General features: G+C 42.9%; 1 protein-coding gene across 36 annotated transcripts in view; it reads right to left on the bottom strand.

Annotated features, from left to right (window-relative positions):
• Window positions 1–26,556, bottom strand: part of PCBP3 (poly(rC) binding protein 3) — a 293,840-nt gene that overhangs the window by 26,480 nt on the left and 240,804 nt on the right. For 24 of the 36 annotated variants that reach the window (XM_019523241.1, XM_019523268.1, XM_019523234.1 and 21 more), the window contains one exon: window positions 17,695–17,864. The exons of 5 other annotated variants lie outside the window; for them this stretch is intronic. In XM_019523241.1, the coding sequence (XP_019378786.1) occupies window positions 17,695–17,864 (170 nt within the window). Of the gene's footprint in view, window positions 1–13,067; window positions 13,983–14,082; window positions 14,146–17,694; window positions 17,865–26,556 lie in introns of those variants that run through there. 7 more of the 36 variants (XM_019523239.1, XM_019523243.1, XM_019523257.1 and 4 more) reach the window with 2 other exon arrangements.

Raw genomic sequence — 26,556 nt, 5'->3', positions numbered from 1 at the left:
GGGGAGGATCACCTCCTTGGCCCTGCTCGTGATGCATCTGTGCATACATGACAAGGTGCAGTTGGCCTTCCTGACTGTCCCCACATTGGCGGCCCATGTTCAATAGCGACTCCAAGATCCTTTTCTGTCTCTGTGCTGACGAGAAGGGAGTTCCCCAGCCTGTAGGTATGGTGCTGGTTCTTCCTCCCCAGGTGCAGTACCCTGCACTTGTCAGTGTTGAAGCCCATCCTGTTCTCATCCACCCACCCTTGTAACCTGTCCAGATCTAATTGCAGCCTGTCCCTCTCCCCTAGCGTGCCAACTTCTCCCCACATCTTAGTGTCATCTGGGAATTTGAAGAAGGTGCTTTTCACCCCCTCATCCAAGTCACTGATGAAGATGTTGAACAGCACGGGCTCGAGGAACGAGCCCTGGGGGACCCCACTACCCGCATCCCTCCAGGTTGAAAATGACCCGTCCACTACCACTCTCTGGGTGAGGCCCTCCAGCCAATTTGCAACCCATCTGACTGTGTAGGCATTGATGCCACAGTCACCTAATTTTTTAATGAGAATGGGGTGAGAAACAGTGTCAAAGGCCTTCCTAAAGTCCAAAAGACTATGTCCACCGTGACACCTGCGTCCAAGGATTTTGTGACCTGGTTGTAGAAGGCCACCAGGTTGGTCTGACAGGACCTGCCTCTAATGAGCCCATGTTGGTTGCCCCTAAGCATAATCTCCCCTGCTGGTCCTTTGCAGGTGTGCTCCTGGATAATTGTCACTATACAGCACAATGTGTCACTATACAGCACAGTGCACCACTGACCATCCAGACTGCACAGTTTGGCACAGATCACATTATAATATAGACCATATCACAGCTTTGGAAGAAAGGATTTGTTTAAAACATGGGGAGAGAGAGACATCTAGTGACCAGCAGAATGGCATGTATATTTACAGTCTGAGTGGAAGAGGGATGAGAGTGGGTGCAGAATCTACGGATGACTGCAGGTAGAAGCCTCCGACACTGCTTCAGGTGTCAATATACAATAATTATCAAAGTGATTATGTCCTCCTTGGTCAGTGACTGACAGGACTGCATCTAGGGGCACCTGCTTCTTTGGACCCCACTGAATGGGGATAGGCGGCAGTTACTAATGCATCAGTGCATTGGTGTTTCGCAGCAAGGTCACAATTTGGGTGCCTCATGATCTTCTTCTGCAGGGTGACATAGGTTGTACACTCTTGCTGATCATCCAGCTCTACAGTCCAGGGTGGAAGGATCAAAGCACAGCTAATGGCCTCAGACCCTTCCCTATCTACATTCACTGTACGTTATATTTATAAAAGATCTAGGTTCAGAAACGCCAAGACTTGCAATGCCCAACTCAGGGGTGCTGCTGAAGCACTTCTTTCTGAGCTGGAAAAGGTGTTTCATTCTACTCGAGATTCACAGCCCTACATCTTTTGCTGGAGTCAAATGCCTACACCAGCTCTTTCTTACACTTCTTCTGCCAACACTTGCAGCTATAACCTGTCTTTGCAAGCTGGTGAGCTACAAGAAATGTCTAGCTGCTGAGTAGGTTGGCATCTGCATCCACACAGAAATAGCTAATGCCACTGTTCCCCTTTTTGGCCTAGCTCTGGTCTGGAAGAAAGGTAAGGAGAAGTTCTAGTCCAGGGAACTAATGGGAATACAGCTTCATCTGAACAGTGCTACCAGGGAGGGGAAGGGAGACTGGGAGAGCCTGCACAGACATTCAGGAATGGTTCTGACCTTTGGATGATTATCTGAACCTCACCTGGCCCATTCCCCTCCCCTCACCACCCTTCCCCCAGCTCCACAGGCTGAACCTTCAGCTAGTCCCAGGAGCTGGACCTAACACAAAAGCTGGAAAAAGAGGGGGGATGATGCAACCACTGCTTGCAGCCAAAAGCCCACCTCATTCAGGCTGTGGAAAATTCAGGTTCAGTTCCATCTGCATGAGATTTATTTCTGGAAAAGCCTCACAGACTGCCAATTCTTCTGACCCACTTTTCTTCTGAGACACTTTTTAGGGATACCTTGTTTCAGGTGTTGCTCTAATAAGCACTTAACATAAACCCTTCCTTCTATTTACGTCCATGCATTCAACTAGCATGATTGGGTCTGAACAAAGTCCTGCCACTCATTCAGTTTCTTTGGTCTCGTCTTCCTCAAAGTGTTCATCAACAGCTCTTGGCCTGTATCAGCCTCACCAAGGATGCTGAAGTGGGGTCCTATTCAAATGCTACCCATGCTCAGGAATGCTTAGCTTCTAAGATCAGATGCACTCAGCCTAACAAAACCACAACTACTATTAATACTAAAATACTAGTATCTTGCCAAGCAGAATAGCTTTGGCAAGAGAGATTGAGAAAATCCATCTTAAGAGTAAGCTATAGCCTGGTGGTTACATCTAGACACCTAGACAGTACACCTGGCTCAACCCTGACCAGTAGCTAGGGTCATGCCCAGAAGCAGACATTTAGGTGTTTAGAGCAACTTTAGAGATGGGAATGTACGTGCTTAGGGACTTTAGATGGCAGCTGAATAGAAATTTGGGGGGTCTGAATTTTGGATGTAGGCACCTGAATCCTTTTGGCTAGGAACAGACGTTACACAAAACCAGCTGAAGTGATCAGAAACTGGTTTAAACCTGTAACAGATGTTCAGTACACACAAACCAGTTTGAAAATGGCTAAAACCAGTTTGAGATAAACCTGGTTGAATGTAGGATCATACTTAACTGATTTGGGTCAAACCAGTTTATGCAATGTGTGTCCCAGACCTTTGTGTTTCTAACCTTCTTCAGGTATTTGCTATTAGAAATCCCTCCCCACACTGGAAGAGTAAAGTCAAATTACAAAGAGCTTTGAAGACAGGCCCACAACCAACTCCAACACAAACATTTAAGCAGAAGTGTATCAGCATTCTTGCGTAAATGCTTACAGAAGTACATAGTGCCTATGCATGAGAGTGCCATCTTCAGCCGGCATGGATAGCCATATTTCTGGCATTTCCTAAAAGTTGAGTGTCTGGCCATGGGCCTATAGAATGGATTCTCATTTCTGCATTATAACGTTACATATGAAAACTACTTTTGTCTGTAATGTTGTTACGATGCATGATTGAAGAGAGAATCTTTACACACATGGCCATACTGTGAATGTGAAAAACAACCCTACTGGTGGAACAGGATCACCTCTGACCTGACATGCTTTGTGCTGTTGCTGTGCTAGCCAGTCAACCTATTAAGATCCCCAGGCCAGCTAACCACTTAGCCTGGTGTGTCCTAACCAGTGGCTCATATGCATACAGGAGCCCCTCTGATATTGCTGAAGGCCACAGGAAATCAAAAAACTGAAACTGAGGTTTAGAGGAATAGTAAAGTATGGCGTTGTCAGGACCACATTACTTGCTAAGTGTTGTCCATCATGAACCAGTGAAGGTCTCGGACGACTTACTTAGCCCATAGGTGTGATATCCAAGATGTGAGTGTGACTTCATCACAGGATAACCCCAATCTTATCTTCCATTCATGGCAAACTCAACCAATACTTAATGTATTCCATGTTTATGTACTTGATGCACATATACTTGTCTGTCTGGTTTAGTTTTCTTTACTGCATGGACCAGTGTGCACCACTGGAAGCTACTTACACATCTGGGCCTTGAGTTTCAGCTCTTCTGGCAGGAGTGAGGAGCACCATTTCCCTGATAGTGGTGGGATGATGTGGGGATACAGATGCAATCTTCTAAAATTGAGTTTGATCCTCCTCCCCAAGCAAATCTCTCTCTGGTGAAATCCAGCTCTACACTAGGCTGGTCTATTTCAACTTTTAGCAAAATGTCTGATGATAAGTGTGTAGAGCAGAGGATAGTCATCTGCAGGAGTAAATCCATCCTGATTTGTCCTCTATCCCAACTGCCTGAAATTTTCCTAGATGGCCAGATATCAATATCCAGCGGATGGAGGGAAGAGAAGCGTATGGAGCCCAACATGGAAGGGATATGGGAGGAAGAGGCTGGAAAGACGAGAGATGGGAATGATGTAGAGAAAAAGGATGGAAAATAAGAAAACAAAAGAGAGGAACCAATGAGCAGAAAAGAGGCCTCCCAAAGTGGGTGAGATGGATGGAGATACTGAGATAACACACACAGAAAAGGAATTAAGATACCAACAGCTGTAAGGTTAGTTTGATACAATAATGTATGTTTCTATTCTCTGCTCCTTTTTATATTCCAATTCAGCCAGAGCATATTCATGAATATTCAGTCAGGCTCTCAGCAAGTCCTTCTGACCCAAACACCTTGATATCCATCCAGTTTGTCACTCCTACTAGACTGAGCAGAGAACTTTGATGTTTGATTTCCTCGTGAAGGAGTGATTCTTCCTGCTTCCTCCTCCTCCTGTGTTTTCAAGCTCATTACCTCATTGAAACAGATCAAAGGAATAGCTGATGAGTGGAAAAGTTAATTAAGTTATCACTAATGGATATTTGGCTCTGAAGATGATAGAAATTAACCTTCCAAACACCCATTCTGATGAGTATGCTTGTACATTGTAAAGGCAAAGTGTGATAAACAGGTCTTCCTACAAGTGGTTCACTTGGTCAATTAAATAAAATGTAAATGTGTCTGATGAAAACCGGGAGTGGAATTCTACTAATAAGTCAATTTAAATATATATATTTTCTCTTCCCAGGCATCTCAAAACAAATAACATTATTTCATTGCCTGTCCCTTCAATACACTTGTATCCTACCTACAGCAGAAATATCCAGATTCTGTCCCTTCCTACCTCCTTGACTTCAACAGAAATATTACATTAAATTTAGTACTGAAAGGCCACAATCTGCCACTCTCTCACATGGCTGGGACAGTACTTTTACATGTGCAGTAAGGCTGTGTACAGACAAAATGAGAGGTGTGTGTGCACGACACTTTAAAGCAGGCTAAATGTTTTTCCATGGCTTTAATGGTGTTGGTGTTTGCATGCCTCGGCAGAGTATTTCACATTAATTTCAGCCGCTGTAGGAAATTCAGTGGTGTAACATGCCTTAAATGACTTGAGGCACACCAAAGCGAAACACTGGGCAGCTCCATGGCTCTGCAGGAAGCCCTGCAGGCAACCTGGCAGCAGCCCGGGAAAGCAGGCTCTGCCCAAGAAAACAAGCAAGCCTGATCTTCCCCCTCCCCCAGAGCCTGCCTGCCTACCTGGGCTGTGTGGAGGCCTGGTGCTTCTCTCCACAGCTGGAGTGCTCCCCGGGACCGCCTGAGCCAGGTGCCTGTGGGCGGCTACCACCTGGGGGCAGCCTGCTGCTGCCATGGAGTAAAGCACCAGCCCCACCCCACAGCCCAGGGACCGCTCTGCTCACTAGCAGCTCGCCCTCCCCACCAGAGAGGCATGTAAGTCAGAGGTGTGTGTGCACGACATGAGGGTTTAATCAGCCCTAAATTGAAGCGGTCTTTTTTAAAACCCACCTCTTCAATATGGGGCCTCTGTTTCATCTACACATGCCCTAAGGTACTATTCCATGTAAGGGCTGGAGAGTCAGGCAATGACAGCCTGAAGCAGCTCCACTGAAATCAAACTTGATCAAAGGGAATATAGAATATATTCCTCAGAAAATAAAGAATAGATAGTACTGAATAGATAATACAAATCAGTCCTTTGAAAGCTTCCATTTCATAATGCTTCATGTTTTCCTCAGCTCTGAAGAGCCCAGGTTGTTTTCTGCACCTAGCCTTACATTGGATCAAATGGTCAAACTCCTATAAAGGTCTTCATTTGAATATTCAATGACTAATCCTAGGTTTCATCTGAATCAACTCCATTAGCACTGGCAAAAAGCGCAGTATTTCTGTGACAAGCACAAGTAGTGAAGAGATAAGGCCCTCAACCAAATTTCATTTGTGACCCAAGACACTTTTTGAACTACAAACTTAACTCATCCAAGGCTTGAATGCTTTGGATGAGCTACTTAACCCCAGGCCCCAGCCTTTTCTTTGAACCAACAAGGGTAATTTCCCTTTTGAAATTCAACTGGTGCATAGGTTTGAAGTGTTTGAAATTCAGCTCAACATGGGACTGCAATTCATCAGAATGACTAGGAGATGGCTTTGCAGTTTTCATCTTTTGCAAATGCAATGAGAAAGCTGTCAAAAATATTTTATGTAGAGCCAAGAATATCCGACCACCTCTGACCAAAGATAAAATAAGATTAAATATTCCTCAACCCAATATCAACAAGTGAGGAAGAATTCTGCAGCAGGCCTAATTCCAGAGACACTGGGGAAAATTGCCCTTTCTAATGGACTGCATGTTTGAAATTAGAATAATTAAAAGTGACTAGTGTGAATACACAAAAAGCAGAATTGTAGCTACAACAGAAGCATTTAAATGTAGTGTCTCACTGGTGAAAGTCACTTTCCTATGGGGAAAACCATCTATTTTTCCAACCCCATTTCTTGTTATACACAATTTTTGCATTGCAAAAAGCAGTATAGGAAAATATATGCAATGATACATAGACTACATGGCCTTATTTTATTTACTACCCAAAAAGAAAAGCTAAAGGCATATTCTCTCTTTTCCACCAGTTTCAAGATACAGACCTCTCTTTTGCTGAAGTGTTTTAAATAAATTATATTTCAGTTTTCACCTTTTCGTGTCCCTTCTATGAATCAACTAACCAAATAAGAGACCCTTCCCAGATAAGCAGATTTTGCTTATCCAGCTTCACAACCCAAAGGATCATAAAAAGGCAATCAACCATATTTTAGAACCAACTCAAACAACAGATTCCTTGAATAACAAAGTAACCATCAAAGAACACTAGTGAGAGTTTGAGTCTCCATAGGCAAGCAAAAACCATTTCCAACAATATAATAGTAACCACTGTAACACCAGATGCTGGTTTGAAACATACCCATGACTGTGGTATCTGAGAACATTCCCTTAAACTCTGCAGCTGACTTTGGTGTCTTATAAATCATTAAGATGTTCACTAAAGAAACATTCTACCATATTTACTTACATACCACACACATCCTTCCCCCTGAATCCAGCCCTCCAAAATTAGGGTGTGCATCTTAAGCAGAGAGGTTGATTTCCATTTTTGCTGGAACGCAAGCCAGGTGGAATAAAGTAAGCAGATACTGTGACTTATGCTGGCCAAGATGGGCGTCACTTCTTCCTGGGACTGCAAACAGCAGGAGCAGAGTCCAGTGTTAACCCTCCCACTGGTGAGGTAGCAAGGTTTGTTGAAGAGCTAGTGAGCTGGATGATGGTGAGCAAGCTGCTGATCACATCTCGATAAGGCTTGGGGTATAGAATCAACACCTCCTTATTTACAGGAACTTACATAAAGAACTATTTACAATTTTAAAAAAGAAACAGTCCTACTACTGCACTTGTAAGGGTCTAGGGCCTAGCCTTGTTGGTGTCCTATATGCTAGAAAGTTCCTGCTGCCTCACCCAGACTCTTTCCTCAGATGCCACATTTTCTGGACACCCTGTCTTTCAGGTGGTCTTATTCTTTATCATGCAGTCTCCTGTGACTTGAAAAGTTTTTCTTTCTACATTCCAAGAACAAGACATATGCTTCTTTTCTTTTGGGGATGGGGGCAGTATTTGGGTATATTTAATTTGTGCCCACATAAGAAATCCAATCCCTTTGTGATGCTAACAGTCCTACAGATAGTGCCAGAAAAGGCACTCTGCCTCCCAGAGATGAAGGACATTCTTGGCTAGAAGGGACTTGTGACATCGTTCAGCCCTGTGACTATTGCTGATATTGTGTCTATTTAGATGCCTCTGGATTGCCAGGAGTGAAGACTTCCAAACTTGAGTTCGGTGGACAGAGATGTTGCTGACTTGCAGTTAGGCATCTCTGAAGGCATCGTCTTATAGGAGGTCTGAGTTGCTTCACTCATTCTGCCAGGCTCTGTAAGCAAGGCTGTAGTAGTAGCACATAGAGCACATCAGAAATCCCATTCTCCTTTGGCTGTTGCCATGATCCCCAAGGCACCTGCACAAAACACCTGGCAAATATTCCACTCACTTCCTGTAGCACTGTGGGAGATGGAGATTCCAGAAAGAAATGCCATCTCAGGCTAAGGAACATGAGCTTAAAGCTATGTCTCAGAAACAGGGATGGGAAACTAGCGCAAAAAGAACATCTCTATACAAGGGAATCCCCCAGAGAGGAAAGGGATCTTGCTGGCCCTGACTGCAGAGAAGCAAAATTACAGTTCAGCAATTTTCCTGTCCCTCATGGTCCCATCTGTGCATGTCTATGTCCCCAGGGAGCTCCAAGGAGCAAACATCCCCAAAGGAATATGAGGGGGAAACAGCACTGAGCAGCAGCAGGAACAATGACTGAGTATGGGTGTCTATCTGCACACACAGGATCAGAGCTGGCTGCAGTGTGAGGACTTCACTGTCTGTGGGACTGTCCTTGGAAGGGGATATTTTTTCCTAGGCACCTTTGAGGCAGAGCAGCTATGAAAAGGGATGACTAGAAAAGCACTGGGAGTACAACAGAAGCATACCATGCTCTTGAGCAGCAGCTCCATGCTCTGGGCAGTGGCAACGCATGGAGCAGTGCTGGCTGCCATGCTATTTTTCTGCCATCCCCAAAGATGGGATCCAGGGCTGCTGCCTGGGTCGCCCCTCCTCAGTTACACTATTGGGGCACAGCAACCCTCCTACACAGTACCCTGGCTCAGCTCTGCTCCGTTCTGGGAATGGCTACTCAGAAACAGCCTCCTTGAGCAGGTTCTGTTGAACCTGAGGCAGGGCACAACAGCCAGAAGCAGGGGAAAAGGAGGATCAAGAGACCAGCCAAAATGCCTTTTCCTGATAATTTTGTCAGTCTCTGTTCTGCTAAAATCACTGCAATGTGTCTCTGGCCTGGTCTGGGGCAGGCCAACAGGGCTATTTGGTTTAATTAATTGTCTGTGCACTAAATGGTGATGTCAGCCCCAGGGCAGCAGTGGGGGCAGCAGCCTGTGAGTCTAGGCTGTGGGTTCATTGTCTGACATAGACAAACAGCCTGTATGGGGAGGTCTGCTCTGACTCCTTGGTGAGCTGGGACAGTGTTACCAAGAAGCTGGACCCACCTACTCATACCTGCTCAGCACATGGAGGCATAAGTGACAAGTTGTGCGTTCTGGGCAAAACACTACTTTAGTGTGGGGGTCAGACTTATCTACCCCAGGGACCCAAAGACCCTGGCTGCTGATGAAGCAGCTTCTGTAGCAGTGTGTTGTCTCTACACTGGCTGCTGTTGCTATCATGGCAAAGACTCCCAGACCCCACCATTCTGGAGCCACCTGTCCACAGCATGAGTTGGCAGCCTACTTGTCCTCCCATAGTCACACCATTGTCAGCACATGTCCAAGCCCAGAAACAAAAGAGTATAGCCAGTTTAGCATGGCAAATGAGAAAGTATAGGCAGTTTAGCATGGCCCAAAGGGCATTTTAGGAAGCACACCTGAGACAAAGCCTCTGGCCAGGCGCTCAGGACTAAACCACTACGCTACCTAATTTTCAGGCTTTCACCCATGCTGAGTGGGAGCAAGCGGGCAGGATGTGCTTCTCTATTCTCAGCCCTGCCACAGGTCCACTAGCTAACTGTGGGCAAGACACATCCCCCTTTCTGTGCCTTAATTTTCCTAGTCTGTAAAATGGATATCTTGAAGCTGACCGCCTTTGGAAACCACTTTGAGAAGCACTGTTGAAAGTGCTACAATTTCCCTATTTACAAGCAGAAACCCCCTTCATCTTTTATTTCTGACGAGAGCACTTTCTCTCCATTCTCCCTGCAGTGAATCTGTCCCATGGTGTTCATATTCCTTCACTCTCACTTATGCATTTAGACCCTGGTGATATAGCATTTTTTCACAGATCTTCATCCCTCTGCAAACTTGAAGCTCCAGGCACACAGTAAAATCCACTTTAGTGCAGGTCAACACAAGATATTTATCCTACTTGTTCCCTCCAAACAGTGCACAGAGGGAATTCTACCCATATATCTTTGGGATTAAATATGTCCCTGAATGGACCCGTTGCAAAACAGTGAATTCCACCATCACAATATTGGTTGCAGTTGAGCTTCTGTGCTGCTCTGAAAGAAGCAGAAATTATATTATAAAGATAAGCTAATGGCAACTTGTTCTACTGCAATTGTCAAGCACAAAGAAGTATGACACTTAGGAGTATTATGAATTATTATTATTAATGGCAGTTCCTAAAGGCTAATCAAGATTGGGGCCCCATTGTTCTACACCCTGAACACACAGAGAACCAGACAGTCCCAGCTATAAAGAGTTTACAGTCTTAAACTGGGTATGACAGGTTCAGGGTAGATTTCCACTACCAACTCATTTCTTCAGTAAATGAACCTGGGTCAAAATGGGATTGTTCATGTTTTCTGATTAGATGCTATAATTCATGAAAGTTTGCAAACTTACTCAAAAAGACAACACGAAGGGGTTATGAACACAGCCAAACTTCAATCCACTTTCAGTTCTGAAGCAAATATTGTCTCCTGGATCCCCAGTTTCACTGACCAACTTACAGCAATGGCAACACCTGCTTTGTTAACTCTGTGCACATCTACAGGTTGCAGATTTATTTTTTTAATCCATCCTTTGCATTCTTCAGCTCAAGATTAGATTAGTTCAGAAAGCTCTACCTACAATTCCACCTGAAAACTAATCAGTGCAAAATAAGGCAACTAGTTTTTTAAGCCATCTCATTGTCCTGATAGGGCACAGGATACCAGAATACTTTCTCCTCAAGTACCTGGCTTAAATAGCAAACATGTGTTCATCTCCAGGATATGTTTTATAAATCTGAAGTGAATATGGTGCTTTGGATGGAATAGAATGGAAGATGTTTTGTTGTTATACTTATTGGCTGATATACTGACTTGTATTATTTTAAAACACTAGTGGGTGGTATTTCTAGGTGGATCATGTGCTTATCTTTTGTGGCACCCCAAGCTCCTCTACAGACATTCCTTGTACTTTAAATCGGGAACATATTAATGCCGTACAGCAGTGAAAGATGCAAAGTCAGGAATGGCATAGGGCATGGCTGACCCTGGTATGAAGCTGAAGTGTGGCTTTGTACTAATAAATGAATGGGAAAACCATCTGGTGTGTTTTTAAATGAGGGGAGGCCATTTTTACATGAGGAGATGTCCCTGATAACTCAGGTGCATGAGCTCAACAATTCTTTCGCCCAGACATCCTCACAGACGTAACCAATGCCAGTCTCTCTATTGGAAATGAGGCTATTTACCAAGTATATGACTGGCACTAGTTGGAGCATGCTGTCACCCCACAATCCTCACATAATGAGACACTTTCTAGTGCATTTCACTGCAGGATCACGTGAACAAAGCTTGGGAAATCTAAACTGCTGTGGAGACCAGACCACTCATAGCAAATGAAGGATGAGACTAAGCATTTTAAGGAGTTTGAAGTTTGTTTAAGTATTATGGCTTGAAGTTCCTCAGTGACCTCAAAACACTTGAAGTTCAAGATACTTTACTAAGACTGGTGTCTCTACCATCCTCCTCCCACCCGCACCCCCTTTTTTTTGCACATTTGCAAGAAGCACCTACAATCCTGGTTTCTCGAGCCCTACAGCCCAAGCTGTGGGGTGACACTAATGTGACTAGAATGGGAATAATGGGAGGATGGCCTAAGCACCATCTTCAGCCATGTCTACTCATAGAAAGGGGTTAAGCTGGGAGTTATACATACTAAATACTTTTAACAAAAGAGCACAGCTCCTGATCATCCTCCCCAACTATCAGGCATTCAGTTACATCTTATCTTCTGAAAGAATGCCTTTGAGATGGCATTTTCTGACACACACATACATACACACCCTATTGCAGCTGGGGCTTAAAAAGCCCACATATACCCCATGGTAGTCGTTCTCAACCTTTTTAAACTCAAGGAACCCCTCCAAAACATTTGGGAATTGAGTAGCACCTGATTTCAAATGCCAATTTATATATTATGGTGCTTACCTCCTTACACAGAGGCTGAGCAGTAGGGGGGTCAGGGGTCTTCCAACCAGGGACAAACCACCACCTGGTTTATCAGCTTATCTTATCTGCTTATCTCATCACACTTCTCTTATCTCCTCATGCCTCACCCCAGGGTGCCCTTGAACTGAAGTCACTGTTCCTTGGCCCATTAGGGCTAGCTCAGAAATATGTACATGTTCATTTGTCCCCCTTGAAGTTCATCAAATTGCAGTGCATGGCAGATGCAGAGCTACACAACAAGCACGTGCAGAAACTTTGACATTAGGAGAAATTCCAACTACAGAATCTGAACTCAGATAGATAAGCAGCCTTATAAACAGGATGGCCGAAGAGTAGATGGCATAGCTCTCATGGAAGAAGAGAGGAGGTCTGGAAATCCTGAATTTATGGGCGTGTGTTTGTGGAGCTTTGGGGTGAGAGAGAGAGAGAGTGGGAAGGACTGAGATCTTGAAACTCAGGAGGAAAAATAGTATAATTCCCATATGTTTCAATGCAAAAATGCATTGCATTGCACAAATATTTTAGCTAGGTTGGCTCTGCCATTTATCATGATTTTTATTTCTGCTTATATGATATAATAAAATACATACTATACACTCTGTACACTATAAAATATTTATGGGAAATATATAATTTTTCCCTTATAAAAAGTAGGGGAGAGATACAAAGACAAGACCCTGGAAGCAGAAAACAAGGCTGGGTCTGAAGAACAATAGGTAAGGATGCAGGATCCATGGCAGATTCATCCAGACAAGAGGGCCAGATATGAATTATTTTTTTCCATACTACAAGATATATTTTAATCTTAGGCAAAATGGAATTATTTTGCAGCACAAAAGGGAACCTTATGGAGAAAAAAAATTAGAAGGTTTTGTGAATGACCCCAGATTTCCATAGTCAAACTAGAAAAATGGCAGGGGACACAAGCAAGGATTGCATTAGAAGCTCATCCCAGGAATCCAGTAGGAAGAACAGAGAGTCAGAAATCAGAGCTCATTGGTAGCAGAGCTGCACACAGACATTTATTGAATACAAACAATGACAAACACGGCAGGCTCACAGAGATTTGAGCTTCCTGAGCTAAGTCCAAAAGTTCTCTATGGGTTTTGTTTTCAGAATACTATTAGAGGCCCCTGTGGCTTTGAATTACATATCACTAAATCCTCCCTGGGCCCAATTACTTCTTAGTTAAAAAATTAGACTTTCCCCCCACCCCTTCTAGTAGGCATAAATATGGCTTGTCTGGACCCTGCCATGTTGGAAAAAGCATCTCCTGTGTGGGAACCAATGGGGACTGTGAGATTGGTTCATTGGCTCCTACACATTCTGCTTCCAAAAAAACGTGGGGAAAACCATGCCATATTCTCAGGACATGGATTAAAGGTTTAAAAGGTGAGCCAGGACAAGCAAAATGAAAATATGGGAGCATCAATGGAATAACTGTGAGAAAATAAGTATATCAAAGCAAACACAGCTCTAGATGGCATCAAAGATCATACACTACAATAAGTGCTGTTAGAATGCCAAATCAAATTTAAAATAGCTAAGCTAAACTGACACTAGAGACCAACCTTCTTCTGAAGTCTTACCAATGGAACCTCCCCCAAAAGGTTATTAAAATAATTAACACTGTACAGGCCTGGACCATAAATAAAGAGTTCAGTACCAACATTAGGGTCACAGTATGGAACTTATAAAGAAACATTTTTGTGTGTGTGTGTGTGTGTGTGTGTGTGTGTGTGTGTGTTAGTAAAGAAAAAGTTTCTCTGGAGATAAGGGGAAGACAGTAGCTATACAGATATACAAGCTGGGTGGAGTGTCATTGGCTTGAGAGGGTCAGGTGATGCAGAATGAAGGATGATAGGTAGAAATTAGAGTGCGCCCATTCCAGTGACCTCAGACGTCAGCCTAGAATAGACAAAGGTAAAGAGAAAGGGGAAAGGGAAGAGATAAAAACAAGTACTTAATCAAAGGATTAGAAAAGAAAAAGATTTTGTGGTATACTCACAACTGTCCTCTTTTCTGCTATATCCCACTCATTCTTCCCTTTTCTCCAGTGTAATCTGCCATGCTGAAATATTCATTATATTAATCCACTTTGTGGAGACTTCTCCTAGCAACACCACAGTTAGGGCTGCATTTTAAAATGGGTTTAAAATCCTGCCTCTAAAAGTAAGTGGCCAATTAGTGTGAAATGTCAGTGTTCAGGTCTGATGTCCTTTGAAGTTCTAGATTGTTTCATAAACTTTTAGAGAAATATCTGAATTCAGCTCTGGATTAGGTTTTTTGGCAGCTCTGCTTTCCATTGGTGATGTACAAATCCTAAAAACACTGTTTATCCCAAGTTTGATAGAAAGGTGGCCCCTGAGAAAATCGAGTGCTATAGGGCTAATGCATGCTCAAGGCCCTATACATAAGGTTTGTGTGTGTAGTGCCATAATTCTCATAATTATCAGTTTTTTAACATCCAATTTTGGGTGATTTTCAACTTATGTACATTATATTTTGAGATTTATTATACTGGGCACACAAGTCAGATGCAAGGTCTTGAGCACAACCAAACATGACTGGCTGAGGAAGGGCTCTCTCTGCACATGGAAACTTGACTGATGTTGTTGGGTAAATGAAAAAGCCTTGCCTGCCAGGAGTTACACATTTCTGCCAGATATTCCCCTACAGCATGTGAGGGCTCATGTACAGATGCTGAGAGAGAAAATGTTCTCTGTCAGTAGCACTTTTACCAGTACCATAACTAGACTCCTGGCAGCCCCAGGGAAACTTTTAGTATCAACCTCCACTTCACTAGAGATAATGATTTTTTTTGTTGCAAAAGTGTTTATCACATCTGTGGTACTGATGTCTTTAAATAGTTTGTTATCAATTGATAACATTGCCCATTCCATATATATGTAATATTAAAACTTGTTTTGCAATTGTAATTTTTTTTCATTGTTAGGCTCCCTTTCTGTCTCGGCCCTGGGCGGCCACCCAGCTCGCCCATGCCTGTGTCCAGGTCTGACTTTTACTGCCTCACAGGAATATTCCCTACCACCACGTAAGCATTAAAAATAATTAGTTTCCAAATATCTCTGCTGTGAGACAGCAGAGGTTGCTACACAGAAAATATAATTAATAAGAACCCACAAAAGCAAGGAAATGAAAAGCTAAGACATCTAACAGTATATGCCCTATTTTGCTCACAGGGTACACCTTACCATGATCACAACTCCACAACTGAACTATTCCACAGACCACATCAGAACCTTATCTTTGCTCCCTTTTTTGTCCTACACACAGTTATTTACCAGTTTATTCCCACCTGTCCCAACCCTGGTAGCTGTGGACATTCATTGTCACGGCTGCTTGTGCTCTGATACTGTAGGTGTTAGAGGCCAGCATTCCAGGGGCAGCATATACAGTCATTCCAGGGCTATACTGTTACGTACTGTAAAATGGCTTAGCTTTTTATGTCTTTGCTTCTGTGATTGTGTTAGGTATCAGTAGGGTAACCATGAGGAAATCCGGGACATCTGGGATACTACCTCCTCCCCAAGTCAGTGATGCTGCTGCAGACAGTGGCAGAAGCTGGTGCACAGGGGCGCGGGAGCAGTCCAGTGGGGAGACGGAGCTGCCTGGTGCATCATGCTACTACACCTCCCTGCCAGACTGTGCCCCTGCAATTCCAGGACTCTCATTTTAATGTTCACCAACCAGCTGGGACCAGCCTTCAAAATCCAGGGCTGTTCCTGCCAGACCAGGACATGTGGTCACCTTAGGTATAAATAGGTATGTAGCAAACCTATCTGCAAAATGTTTATAAATACTAAATTCCCCTTTGCATCTTGATATTGCCTTAGATTTTTAAAGCTGGGAGAGTCTGATATAAGACATATTTTTTATGTCCCAAAACCCATCTCCTCTGGATTATTCATAGCACATAGTGCCTATCTGTAAAGCTAAGAGCCAAAACCTGCAAAGAAAAAAAAGGAGGGATTCTTTAAAAGGCAGTCAGAATTTAAGGAAAATTCTCTGAAAGCAACTTTAACACTGTTCTCAGAGTGTTGCTTTGTAGGTGGGAAGGTCACATAGATTTTGAAGGAGATTTAGGCAGAACTGTTAGTCTCTGCTCAGGAGAGATGAAGGACTTGAACAACAGAAAGCTTCTACAGGTCAAAATAAAGGTGCTCTGGCACAGCGGCATGGGAAGGAGGGGTGAGAATAGAATGGTGGAGGTTGCTACAGGTTAGAGCTGAGGTTAGTTGGCACAACTCCATATGAAAAGAAATCTTGCACAAAGCCTACCTGCACTATACCCGATCTAGGCAGTGCTATCAGTCCTTCACCATAAGGAGCACCAAAGTCATCACATAGCTACTAAGAAATAAATCACTTCTAGGACACATGGAATAATATTGTAAGTTAACAGGCATGTTGGATAAATGCTAAAATCCCAGTGACATGTGATGGCATGGTACATGCTCCACCCAGCTTAGAAAGATTTGAAAGTTGTCTTAGTTGCATCAATCCCTTCTGCAACTAACCAGTTTTTTTTTTTAGTTCAGCACAATGCATTTTTTTCAGGGAATATCCCAGAAGATAAGACTCACATTTCCTCTCAGGTTCCCCTTCACCCTATCCTACCATCTACGTATTTGTACACATATACAAGAGATCTGACTAAATCTAAGTGCCCCCAAAACCTCAAATATCGGTCACACTCTTGAATAAACTCAACTGTTTACTCCCAAATTGCCTGCTTCCTAAAAAGGATATTCTACTAAATAGTCCATACTTGCATGCTTATTTTTTTTTGCCATTAATAGGAGCCACTTAATACATCCTTAAACCAGTAAACCATATTCAGGTGTCCTGACTGTAATCTGGGTCAATGCTGGTGGTAAACATTTTCAGTATGTTCAATTACTAAATGTCCACAGGTCAAACTTATTGCATATGTGCTATTTTTAAATGAAACTAAACAGGCTACTTCAATTTATTTATTTACTGGATTTGTTACTTTAAATATATTAATTTGAAAGGGGAAGACATTTATGAATCTTGGAAGCATGTAGAAGAGGTATCAAGAACTTATCATTTAGGGTTTGCTGTTCCTTATGGTCTTGTGATGTGGCCAAAGTTGCTGGGTTTAAATTATGTCCTCTCCACACCAAAACAAATCACTCCCTATGCCCTGCCTGAGAACTTGCCATGTTTCTGCAGAAAATAACTCAGTCTGATTACACACAAGCTCTTTCAAACATGGGGTATGACTAGGAAGATGTTAACAGGCCCACAACTGAAGCAAAATACTGATTGTGGCCATGAGTACTAACATCGAGAAGTTGGTTATGAGTTGCCCTTCAGAGAGTGTTCCTGGCAGAAGAATCCAGAATAATAACATAATATTCACATTCACTTCAGGTATCAACATACAGTAAATCACCAGTGTGTTCACTTAATCTGCTGCCCTGAAACCTAATGAAGTCATCTCTGATGAATGTGATGCTTGGGGTGTGTGTTACTGTCTGAGTTTTGTATGTCTTATTTAATTGGCTTCTCTTTTACAAGGAGGTCATAAAGACTGGGGTGAAAGAATGGGGCCTTGGTTAGCACATCTCACCTGGCGTTGATGAGGTACTGGGCAAGGCTGATGTTAGCTGGGGTTCCTGTGATGGTAATTTGACGTTCCGATGAACCTTCTGTGGCATTGGCGATTTTGATCTGCGCTCCAGACATCTGTCGAATTTCATTGATTTTGGTCCCTTGGCGTCCGATTATGCAGCCTATTAGCTAGAAAAAAGTATGGAGGGAATTTCTTAAAGCGGATCCTCAGACAGTAACTCGCAGGATGCAAGCATGATTACACGGTGAAGGTCAAGGGATTGGTGGGCCACCTGTTTTTGTTAAAAGGTGTGAATGACTTTAATGCTCATGAAAGCAAGAGACTAAAAGCACTGGTGCGAGCCACATATAACAGGAGCAACTTCCCTCAACAGCATTGCCGTTGTGACTTCTTGCTGACCTGCAACAACCTGATGTTGTTCCAGTCCTTTTTCTCTTTTGAGCAGAGAGTTCTACTTGTGCTAAGATTATGCCAAACTAGCACTGAAGGCTTAAGATATGGAAAATAGAGCTATGCTACCAAATTCATCTTCTGGTGTTTCCTCACCCAGGCTCAGAACCAATCAAAGATGAAATGTTGAATCTTTTTTATTGCACACTTAACTTTAGGGAGAGTTACTTTGTATAAAGTGCTAAGTAGCTCTTCTGTTACTGAACTTTTAACAAAGATATCATCTGGTCCTCCTTGCTCTTTCACGTTCTTTTAAACATATTTATACTATGACTACATATGAACTGGCCAGTCTCAACCTTAACACTATCCTGGGTCAATTTCTCTGTCCACACTGAACAACCCCCTGGCAAGCAAAGCCTAAAGGTTTCAAGGTAAATAAGATTAAAGAAACATGGGCTCACAGAGGTGAATATCAGACAGAGAGAGAGGAAAGTGTAGCAGGTTGACAGCACTAGAGACTGAAGTCATATATATACGCAGGGAGCGCGTCTACACAAGACGCTATGTCTCCATAGCCCAGTGCTACAGTGACGTAGCATCAGCAGGCATGAACCATGATGCCAGTGCTACTGTGCAGTAGCATGGGAAAAGACCCATCCAGCGCCATCTGGACTGCACAGTAACATCAGTTAGTGCACAGTCTGGTGCATATGTAGAAGCACCCAGGGAAGATATATTACAGACACAAGCAGTTTAGGACTCACAACAGTTCTCAATATTCCTCAATCTTTCCTCCTTTCTGAAAATCCTTTGGGGATGAGAAGGTGGTTAATGTCTCCATGCCCATTCCTACTTAATAGCATCTCATATCAGAGTGCCATCAAGAGCAGGATGTTTAGAGAAAGAATACCTGTCTTCTTATTATAATAATGAGATCACAAACTTCCTTTCCAGAGGCCACCAATGGACAATGTATCAATGAAACAAAGAAAGAATAAAAAATGTGAGAAAAGAGAGAAAATTGTATAAGAGAAAGGTAGGAGGAGAATTTCTGAATGTTGCTGGATTATTTCTATGTTGGATATAAGAACAGTGGCAGAATGGAAATCTAAGGTACATGGAAGAAAAGAAATTTTTGCTAATTCCAGATCTATATTATTATGTTCTCAGCAGCCAAAGAAAGCTAACTTTGGACATTAAAATGGCTGTGGTATTAAGTCTAACAGATGGCAAAGAGATCTGCAACAAATTTTCAAATTAAATTAAAATAAGATATGATTATTTACAGTGATCTCTCAGGTCCCCTTAGAATTACTGAAACGAAGGTCAGGTAATTCTTATGTACATTTTTTCTAACCTTAATTAATGGCATTCTCTCTTGACATAGAAACTAAATGGTAAATAACACGAGGTTCAAAAAGAACAAGATTAAGAAATAAAAGCTCTGCTCAAAATATAGAGAAGGTAATGAACAATAAGTGGAGTTCTTTGAGAGTCATAGATTCACAGATGTTAGGGTTGGAAGGGACCTCAATAGATCATCAAGTCTGATGATCTGTCAGATGTGTCAACCATGTCCCTATTCCACTGTAGGTGAGCATGCACCTTGAACACTTGAGTTTGGACACTTCGTGCACCTGACCTCTTCCAGAGCTCAATACAGGGGTTAGAAAAGACAGTCTATGCTTCTTACTTGTCAGTTCCCTCAACCACAGAATCCCAGAGTGACACGGACTCCAAGGAGGGACAGGACGTGGGACATCTCAAAGAACTCTAGTAAGTTCTGGCGAGTCACTGCGCTTTTTTTTGTTTGCAGTGTCTGTCCATATGCACTTTCCACTGTGGGTAACTCCAGAACAATGCCTGAATCACTTGCAGCAGGTCTCAGAGTTTAAAGTAAACTGTGACTGGATTGGCTGCTTTGTCTACTGTCATATCTGGTCTGGAGGCCTCAATAACAGCACAGTGCTTGGTTTTTAAAGCTCTAGTCTGCCTTGCAAATATCTGTGATGGACATGTTCCAGGGTGAGTCTACCAAAGTTGTCTGGGATGTTATGGGCTCTGATTGCCAACAGCAAGCTCTCCTCATGAAGGGGGAGGGAGGGGAAATCTGCCATGAGTGCCTGGTTTTCACCCACCTTTCTTACCAAAGTGGTGGCCATCAAGAATGCCAGATTCAGGGACAAATGGAGTAGCAAGCTGATGTTCATCAGTTTGAATGGTGAGCCCATTTGGCAGTAAACCCAGGCTTAGCTCTCACTGAGGCATTGCATCTTCTACTGGAGAATATCTTGGTTGAGCTTTAAAGCCAATTTCAAAACCAAGGTAAGATAGACAGACCCTTTACAGGTGGGTGGTGAGCTGAGACAGTAGATAGGTACACTTTGACAGAGCTTAGGGCCAAGTCACTATACTTCAGCTCTAACAGAGACTCAAAGATGGCCAGAATGGAAGCTTTGTGGGGAGAAAGAGATTTCATATAGGACCAAGCCAAAAATGTTGCCATTGAGGCAGTTAAATTTGTCTGGTTGAGTCTCTCCTGCTATGGATGGGAACAGCTCTGTCAGGAGAGGAGCAGGCCTATTCAATTGCTGAAAACCATCCAGTATCCAGGCTGGGAAATACAGAGTGTGCAGATCCACGTGGAGTGTCTTCTCTCCAGGAAGAACTGGGAGAGCAGGTCTGGGACCAGTGGTAGAGACCTGGGCTACTCACAGACATGCACAGAAAATCTAGGAACAAAAACTGCTTTGTCCAAGTTGAGGACAGCAAGATTAGTCATGTGGAAACGTGTCGCATCTTCCATAGCACTTGCTGACTTAGATGAATAGGTGAAAAGTATAAAAGAAGTTCTCTAAGCATAGCATGAAAAAAGTTTTGGAGAATAAGCTCCATCTGAATCCTCCCTTGAAGAAGATGATGTAACACTTTTTGTTGCTGTCTGAGGAAAAAAGGTCAGCCTTCCAGAAAAGTTCCTGTAGTGCACAGTCCATGATCACCCATTCAGTATATGAGAGAGAGAGAGAGAGAGAGAGACAGGCCTACTGAAGCTATCCACTTGGGTATTCTACAATCACAGGAGGCACATGGCTGATGGATATATCCTATGTTGAATGTGCTAGTTCCAGAGGCTGCCTGCTTACCTACCAGCAAAGGGGGAAAATCTTGCACCTCCTCCCTCTTTGTATTATATTTATAAGCATTATAGTGATTATATCCATCATAATCTGGATGTGATACCCCACAATATGATGTAGAAATGATCAAAATGCTCTTTCGATTGATTTTAGCTCTGAGACTGGAATGTAGTTTTGCTTCTATGCACAAGCTTGAGTTTGAAAGGCATTCACATCTGTCCCCTAACCTTGTGGGGAGACTTCTTCATAACTGTCAGTGATAGTTGGGAGGAGAGAAACAGGACCTCCCCCTTCAGATGTTAACTGGGTCCTTACAGAGTGATAATGAATGAGGGACATCTCAGTAGGAAAGGAAGAGGAACGTACCTTAGTGTAAAGAAGCTTTTTCATTCTAGCTGCTATGTCTGCAAAGTCTTCTTATGCTCAAGATCTGAGCATGAATGGCCTGTGATGCTGACAGAAGACCATGATCACAGGTGGTGGAATGTGTCCTGAGAGCTGCCTCTTGAATGTGCAGCTCAGAGATTCATTCTTGTGGCTACTGGGCCAGAAATCATGAATGTGATGGCTGTCCAGAGGTTGAAAGAATGGTCAAATGAGGATACCTCATTTGGTAGTGTTGATGTATATAGAAACAGGAACAGCTCCTTAACAAACCAGAATTGGAGGTGATAGATCTTAGTGCCAGCCAGGCCAGGGAGAACAGCAGAAACTGGTTTTGGCTAGACAGTGATATCATTTGGTTCAGTGAGGTGAGGTGGCACCACAGATGTCAAAAATGCTGGCGGCAATGGTGTAGCAGGAAACCACTGAGGTATATGCACATCAGTGGAGCAACTGACACTATTGCCAAGGCCACTGGTGCCAGGATGGAAGGCAGTGCTGGAGTATTGGCTCTATAATGAATAAGTGTCAGAGGGGGCACTTGTTTTTATGCTGTATAGGCACTGTTAAGGCAGATTATCTGGAACCAGAAATCTGTCCTGGGTCATTTATAAGCATCTTCAACATGCCTGTATAGTTGTGAAGTCTTATGTTGGGGGCAGGGGGGTGAAGACAGCATGAAGACACATTCAGGGAAAACCCTGGGTTGGGATCCTCCCTTTGAACTAGTCTTGCACTGCCAGGGGTCCTGCCAATGAGACCCCTAGTCTCAAAAAGGAAGTTACACCTCTGCAGTGTCTTTGCTCACCTGACTCCTGCATGCTGAAGTTAGCAACTAACCCCATAGAGTTGCTAGAGTCTAACTTCATGATCTTTCAAAGTCAAAAAGTGAAAAAATTGAAAACCCTTTGGGACATGAGACTCACCTAAATAGCAAAAGCACCTTACCATACTCATCCATGGCAGACACAGCCCTGTTTCAGCAGAGAAATAGCCTGAAGCCATGCCAAGTGTGAAGGAAGAAGCCTGGTCAGAGTCATGGGAAAAAAAAGAAATCTCACGCAGGTACAGGAGTAGGCTAGGAGAGCCTCATGTTTCAGTGGTGAAATGATGGAGACCAGAAGCACAAAGGAGAATAATGAGAAAAGGCAAACCAGAATTTGTCTGGAAAAACAAAAAGAAGAAAGAGGGTAGAACAGGTTGGGTCTGAAAAATGGTCAGACAAATCTGGAACAGACTGCAGAGAAATACTGCCTTGAGCTCAGGCAGCTGAAAGGAAATGGGGAGCAGGAAGTGTCTACTGCCTTTGTATAAGCCTGGAGAGGAAGAGTGAATGGAAGCTTTCTGGGCACTGCTAACACAAAAATGTCTCCAAGCTTGACTCCTTGAGGTACATATGCAGTTGCATATAGCAGAATAGAAATATGGACTGGCACTCAAAGGATGCGTGCCTGAAAATAGTCTACACTGAAAAAATTAAAGCCTGGCATTTAACCGATTCCAGGCTTCAGAGACAACACTTCACTGAGGCAAAAAGGTCTATTTGACATGTCTTAGAGTAATCATCTTAAGCTACCTGATGACTCGGCAATTCAACATCACAGATTCATAATCAGAAAGTTCTCCTTGCAGTCACAGGGCCTAGTAACTATTCTTAGCAGATGTTCTGGTATAGTATTTTATCCATTTAATTTCTGCATATAAACATGGAAACACTCATTAACAGCAAAATTAACTCCAGGCTCTAAGGGCATCTCTAAATGTTCTCTGGGGTAAAGGGGGGAACGCTTTAATTATAGTGACTCCAAGAGCTAGTGTAATTAAAGTGCCCACAGTGTCACATGTATTCATCATCCTGCATTTCAAAATGGCGATGGGGGTGCTTTGCCTAAAACTTGTCAAACAAACTTTAGTTAAAGCACTGCTGCCACCATTTTGAAGCATGGTGACTCTGAATACAGGTGACACAGAGGCTGCTGGAGTGTGCTAATTAGCACATTCCAAAAGACTCAATTAATCAAGTCTGCTCCGACGTGTGCTAATTAGCATGTACTGGAGCAGACATCTGGCACATGTACAGGTGCCCTAAAATGGTGCACTGCACATGCAGAAAGGGAGGTCAGCAAAGGAGGTGTTATCTGCCTGTATCACAGTATTTTCTTTACCACAGTCTCAGCAAGTCAAAATAAACCCTGTTTATAGAATCCAGCCCAGTATACAGTTGCCAGGCCAGTCACCAAGTTATCGATACACAGTTAGATATACTATGATACAAAGTTTAGATGCCGTAACTCAGAAACAGCATTGTTTGAAGAAAAATGCAAATATAGGCGACAAGAATCTGTATCTGGTAGTGCAAGATATCATAGAATCAAAAAAATTGGGTTGGAAGGGACCTCATGAGGTCATCTAGTTCAACCCTCACTTCTCAAAGCAGGACCAGCTCCAACTAGATCATCCCAGCCAGGGCTTTGTCAAGCCAGGCCTTAAAAACCTGCAAGGATGGAGGTTCCACTGCCTCTCCACCCGTGGAGGTTTTAAAGACTTGAGATGTAGTTCACATGTCCACCTAAATTCTTGATTAATTTCTCACTATGACCTTGTCCTTTAGAAAAAAAAAGTAATTGCTGAAAATGTCTTCTTTTCCAGGAATTTTGTAGCTGAGGTTAGACTGGTAGTCTAGGAGGAGAATGTCTGCTGTTATTGTATGGATAGGTTTTCTACCACCTGTTTACCAGGGTAGTAGATGGTATACATGCTGCTGTTTTAAATACCATCAGCCATAATTATACAAATATTTTCTCACATGCTTAAATTATCTACAGTGTATGTGCTGCCATTGCAAAATGGATCTTGGTCAAAATTACAGAGGCCTTCCATCATATTCTGTTTAGAACTTGAAGCTGGACTTGATTTAGGTTCCAGGGCTTTATTCACTCACAGTTTCTCACCATACCCAGGCAAACTGAAGATGCTCAGCAGGGTTAAATAATTAGAAGAAAATAGGTATGTCACTTACCATTGGAGTCATTTTCCCCTCGTAAAGAGGATTCCTTGGCCCAAATGTCCCATCAAGAGGTGAAGGCATGCATTTTCTTGTTTAACCCCACCCTGTCCCATGCACAAATTCCTTCTCCCCATACCTACTGGAGAGGCAAAACCAGACCATAAGGCTGAGAGACCTTATATGCTCCAAAATGATTCTCAAGAAATATGGGACAAGTTCCTCAGCTAGTTTAGAGTAGCTGTGCTCATTTGACTTCAACTGAATGTAAGCAGGCACAAAGTTTTGTTTAAGCTAATACCCTTGGCTGAATCAGGGTGAAAGCAGTTAACAAGCAAAGCTGTAAAAGTGAGAATGTTTTTATTTAAAAATACATGTACATTAAAGAAAAAGAAAATAAGCTCTGACTTCAGAACAATTTTAGGGCCCACTTTCCAAATGGGCCTCAGAGATCTTATCAATTTGCTGTCTGTCATTTTTGTGTGCAAGCTTTATTCTCTTGATGGGCCAATAGGACTTGTATGTATAAATCAATTAGCAACCAAGCTGTTGAATGCATATGTGTGTAAATCCCATCTGGGTGTGTGCATTCTATTCTGAAGACAAATTTAAGTTCATTTTCAAGCAATTCACCTTGCAATTCTTCATTTTAATGAACTGAAATGGCAGCTGCTGTATTCTTTTTGTCAACATCTATATAAATAGAGACAACTTCTTACCTGAATATTTATTATACTTGTTTTAATACTGAACACACATTAAGGATTATTAAAATTATTTGCTGATTGTTGTAATTACATTTAATATAAGAATGTGACTTATGTTACTCTGCCAATTCCCCTTCATCTGGAAATTAGCTGTTGATTAAGTATTGTTAAAAAAGGGAAAGAAAACCAGCCATATACAGACTCATAACATCAGTTTATGCAATGTCTTGTGTATTTAACAGGTTGAGGAACCATATCCTAGACAGCGGAGATTCTGAAAAGGACTTAGGTCCTGCTGGACAGCCAACTGAACATGAGCACGCAGTGTGGTATGGTGGCCAAGATGATTACTGCAAGCCTTGAGTACAAGCAGAACAATATGGAATAGCAGCAGAAACATGTTATTACCTTTGGGTATGGCATTGGCAAGACCATTCCTGGACACTGAGTGTCCAGTTCTTGCATCTGCAATTCAAAATGGATGTTGGTTAAGTAGAAAGGGCTCAGAAAAGGGGAACAAAGACTGATATCAGGTTTAGAAAACCTGCCTTAGACTGAGAGGCTACAGGGTCTCTCTGTTTAGGTCGGCCAAAAGTAAGAGGAGATTTAGATCATGATACAGTATAAAAGAATCCACATGGGGAGAACATTTCTGATAGCAATAGGCCATTTAAGCTACTAACAGGGAAAAATACAGCAAGTGCTGGAAGCTGAAGATAGACAAACCCAGACTACAAATAAGGCAATTATTTTCAGCTTTTCAGAGAATATGGTGAATTCCCCATCATTTGAAGTCTTTAAATCAAGGCTGGATGTGTGGGTCTAAAACATATGCTCTAACCCAACCACAGGATATATGGAAACTAAACAATTCATATAAGTATAGAACGTAATAGCAGTCCAATCAAAGTGGGAAGCACAGGACCCAAGACATACCTCAGAGGGATGTTGTGGGGCTTCCTCTGAGGTAAGTCTTTGCTTCCATGCTTCCCACTTTAATTGGACCAGTCAGCGGGTCCGGATGCTCTCCACCCCAGGGTGTTGAGGGAGCTAGCTGGGGTTATTGCAGGGCCCCTGGCACGGCTCTATGAGCGATCGTGGTGCTTGGGCCAGGTGCCAGATGATTGGAAGGTAGCAAATGTGGTCCCCATCTTCAAGAAGGGGAAGAGGGAGGACCCGGGCAACTATAGGCCCGTCAGTCTTACCTCAATCCTGGGGAAACTCTTTGAGAAGA

The sequence above is a fragment of the Gavialis gangeticus genome, unplaced genomic scaffold, assembly GCF_001723915.1.
Source record: "Gavialis gangeticus isolate Ggan-Ray unplaced genomic scaffold, GavGan_comp1, whole genome shotgun sequence".
In the NCBI taxonomy this organism is placed as follows: domain Eukaryota; kingdom Metazoa; phylum Chordata; order Crocodylia; family Gavialidae; genus Gavialis; species Gavialis gangeticus.
This window is presented reverse-complemented; position numbering and strand designations above follow the sequence as displayed.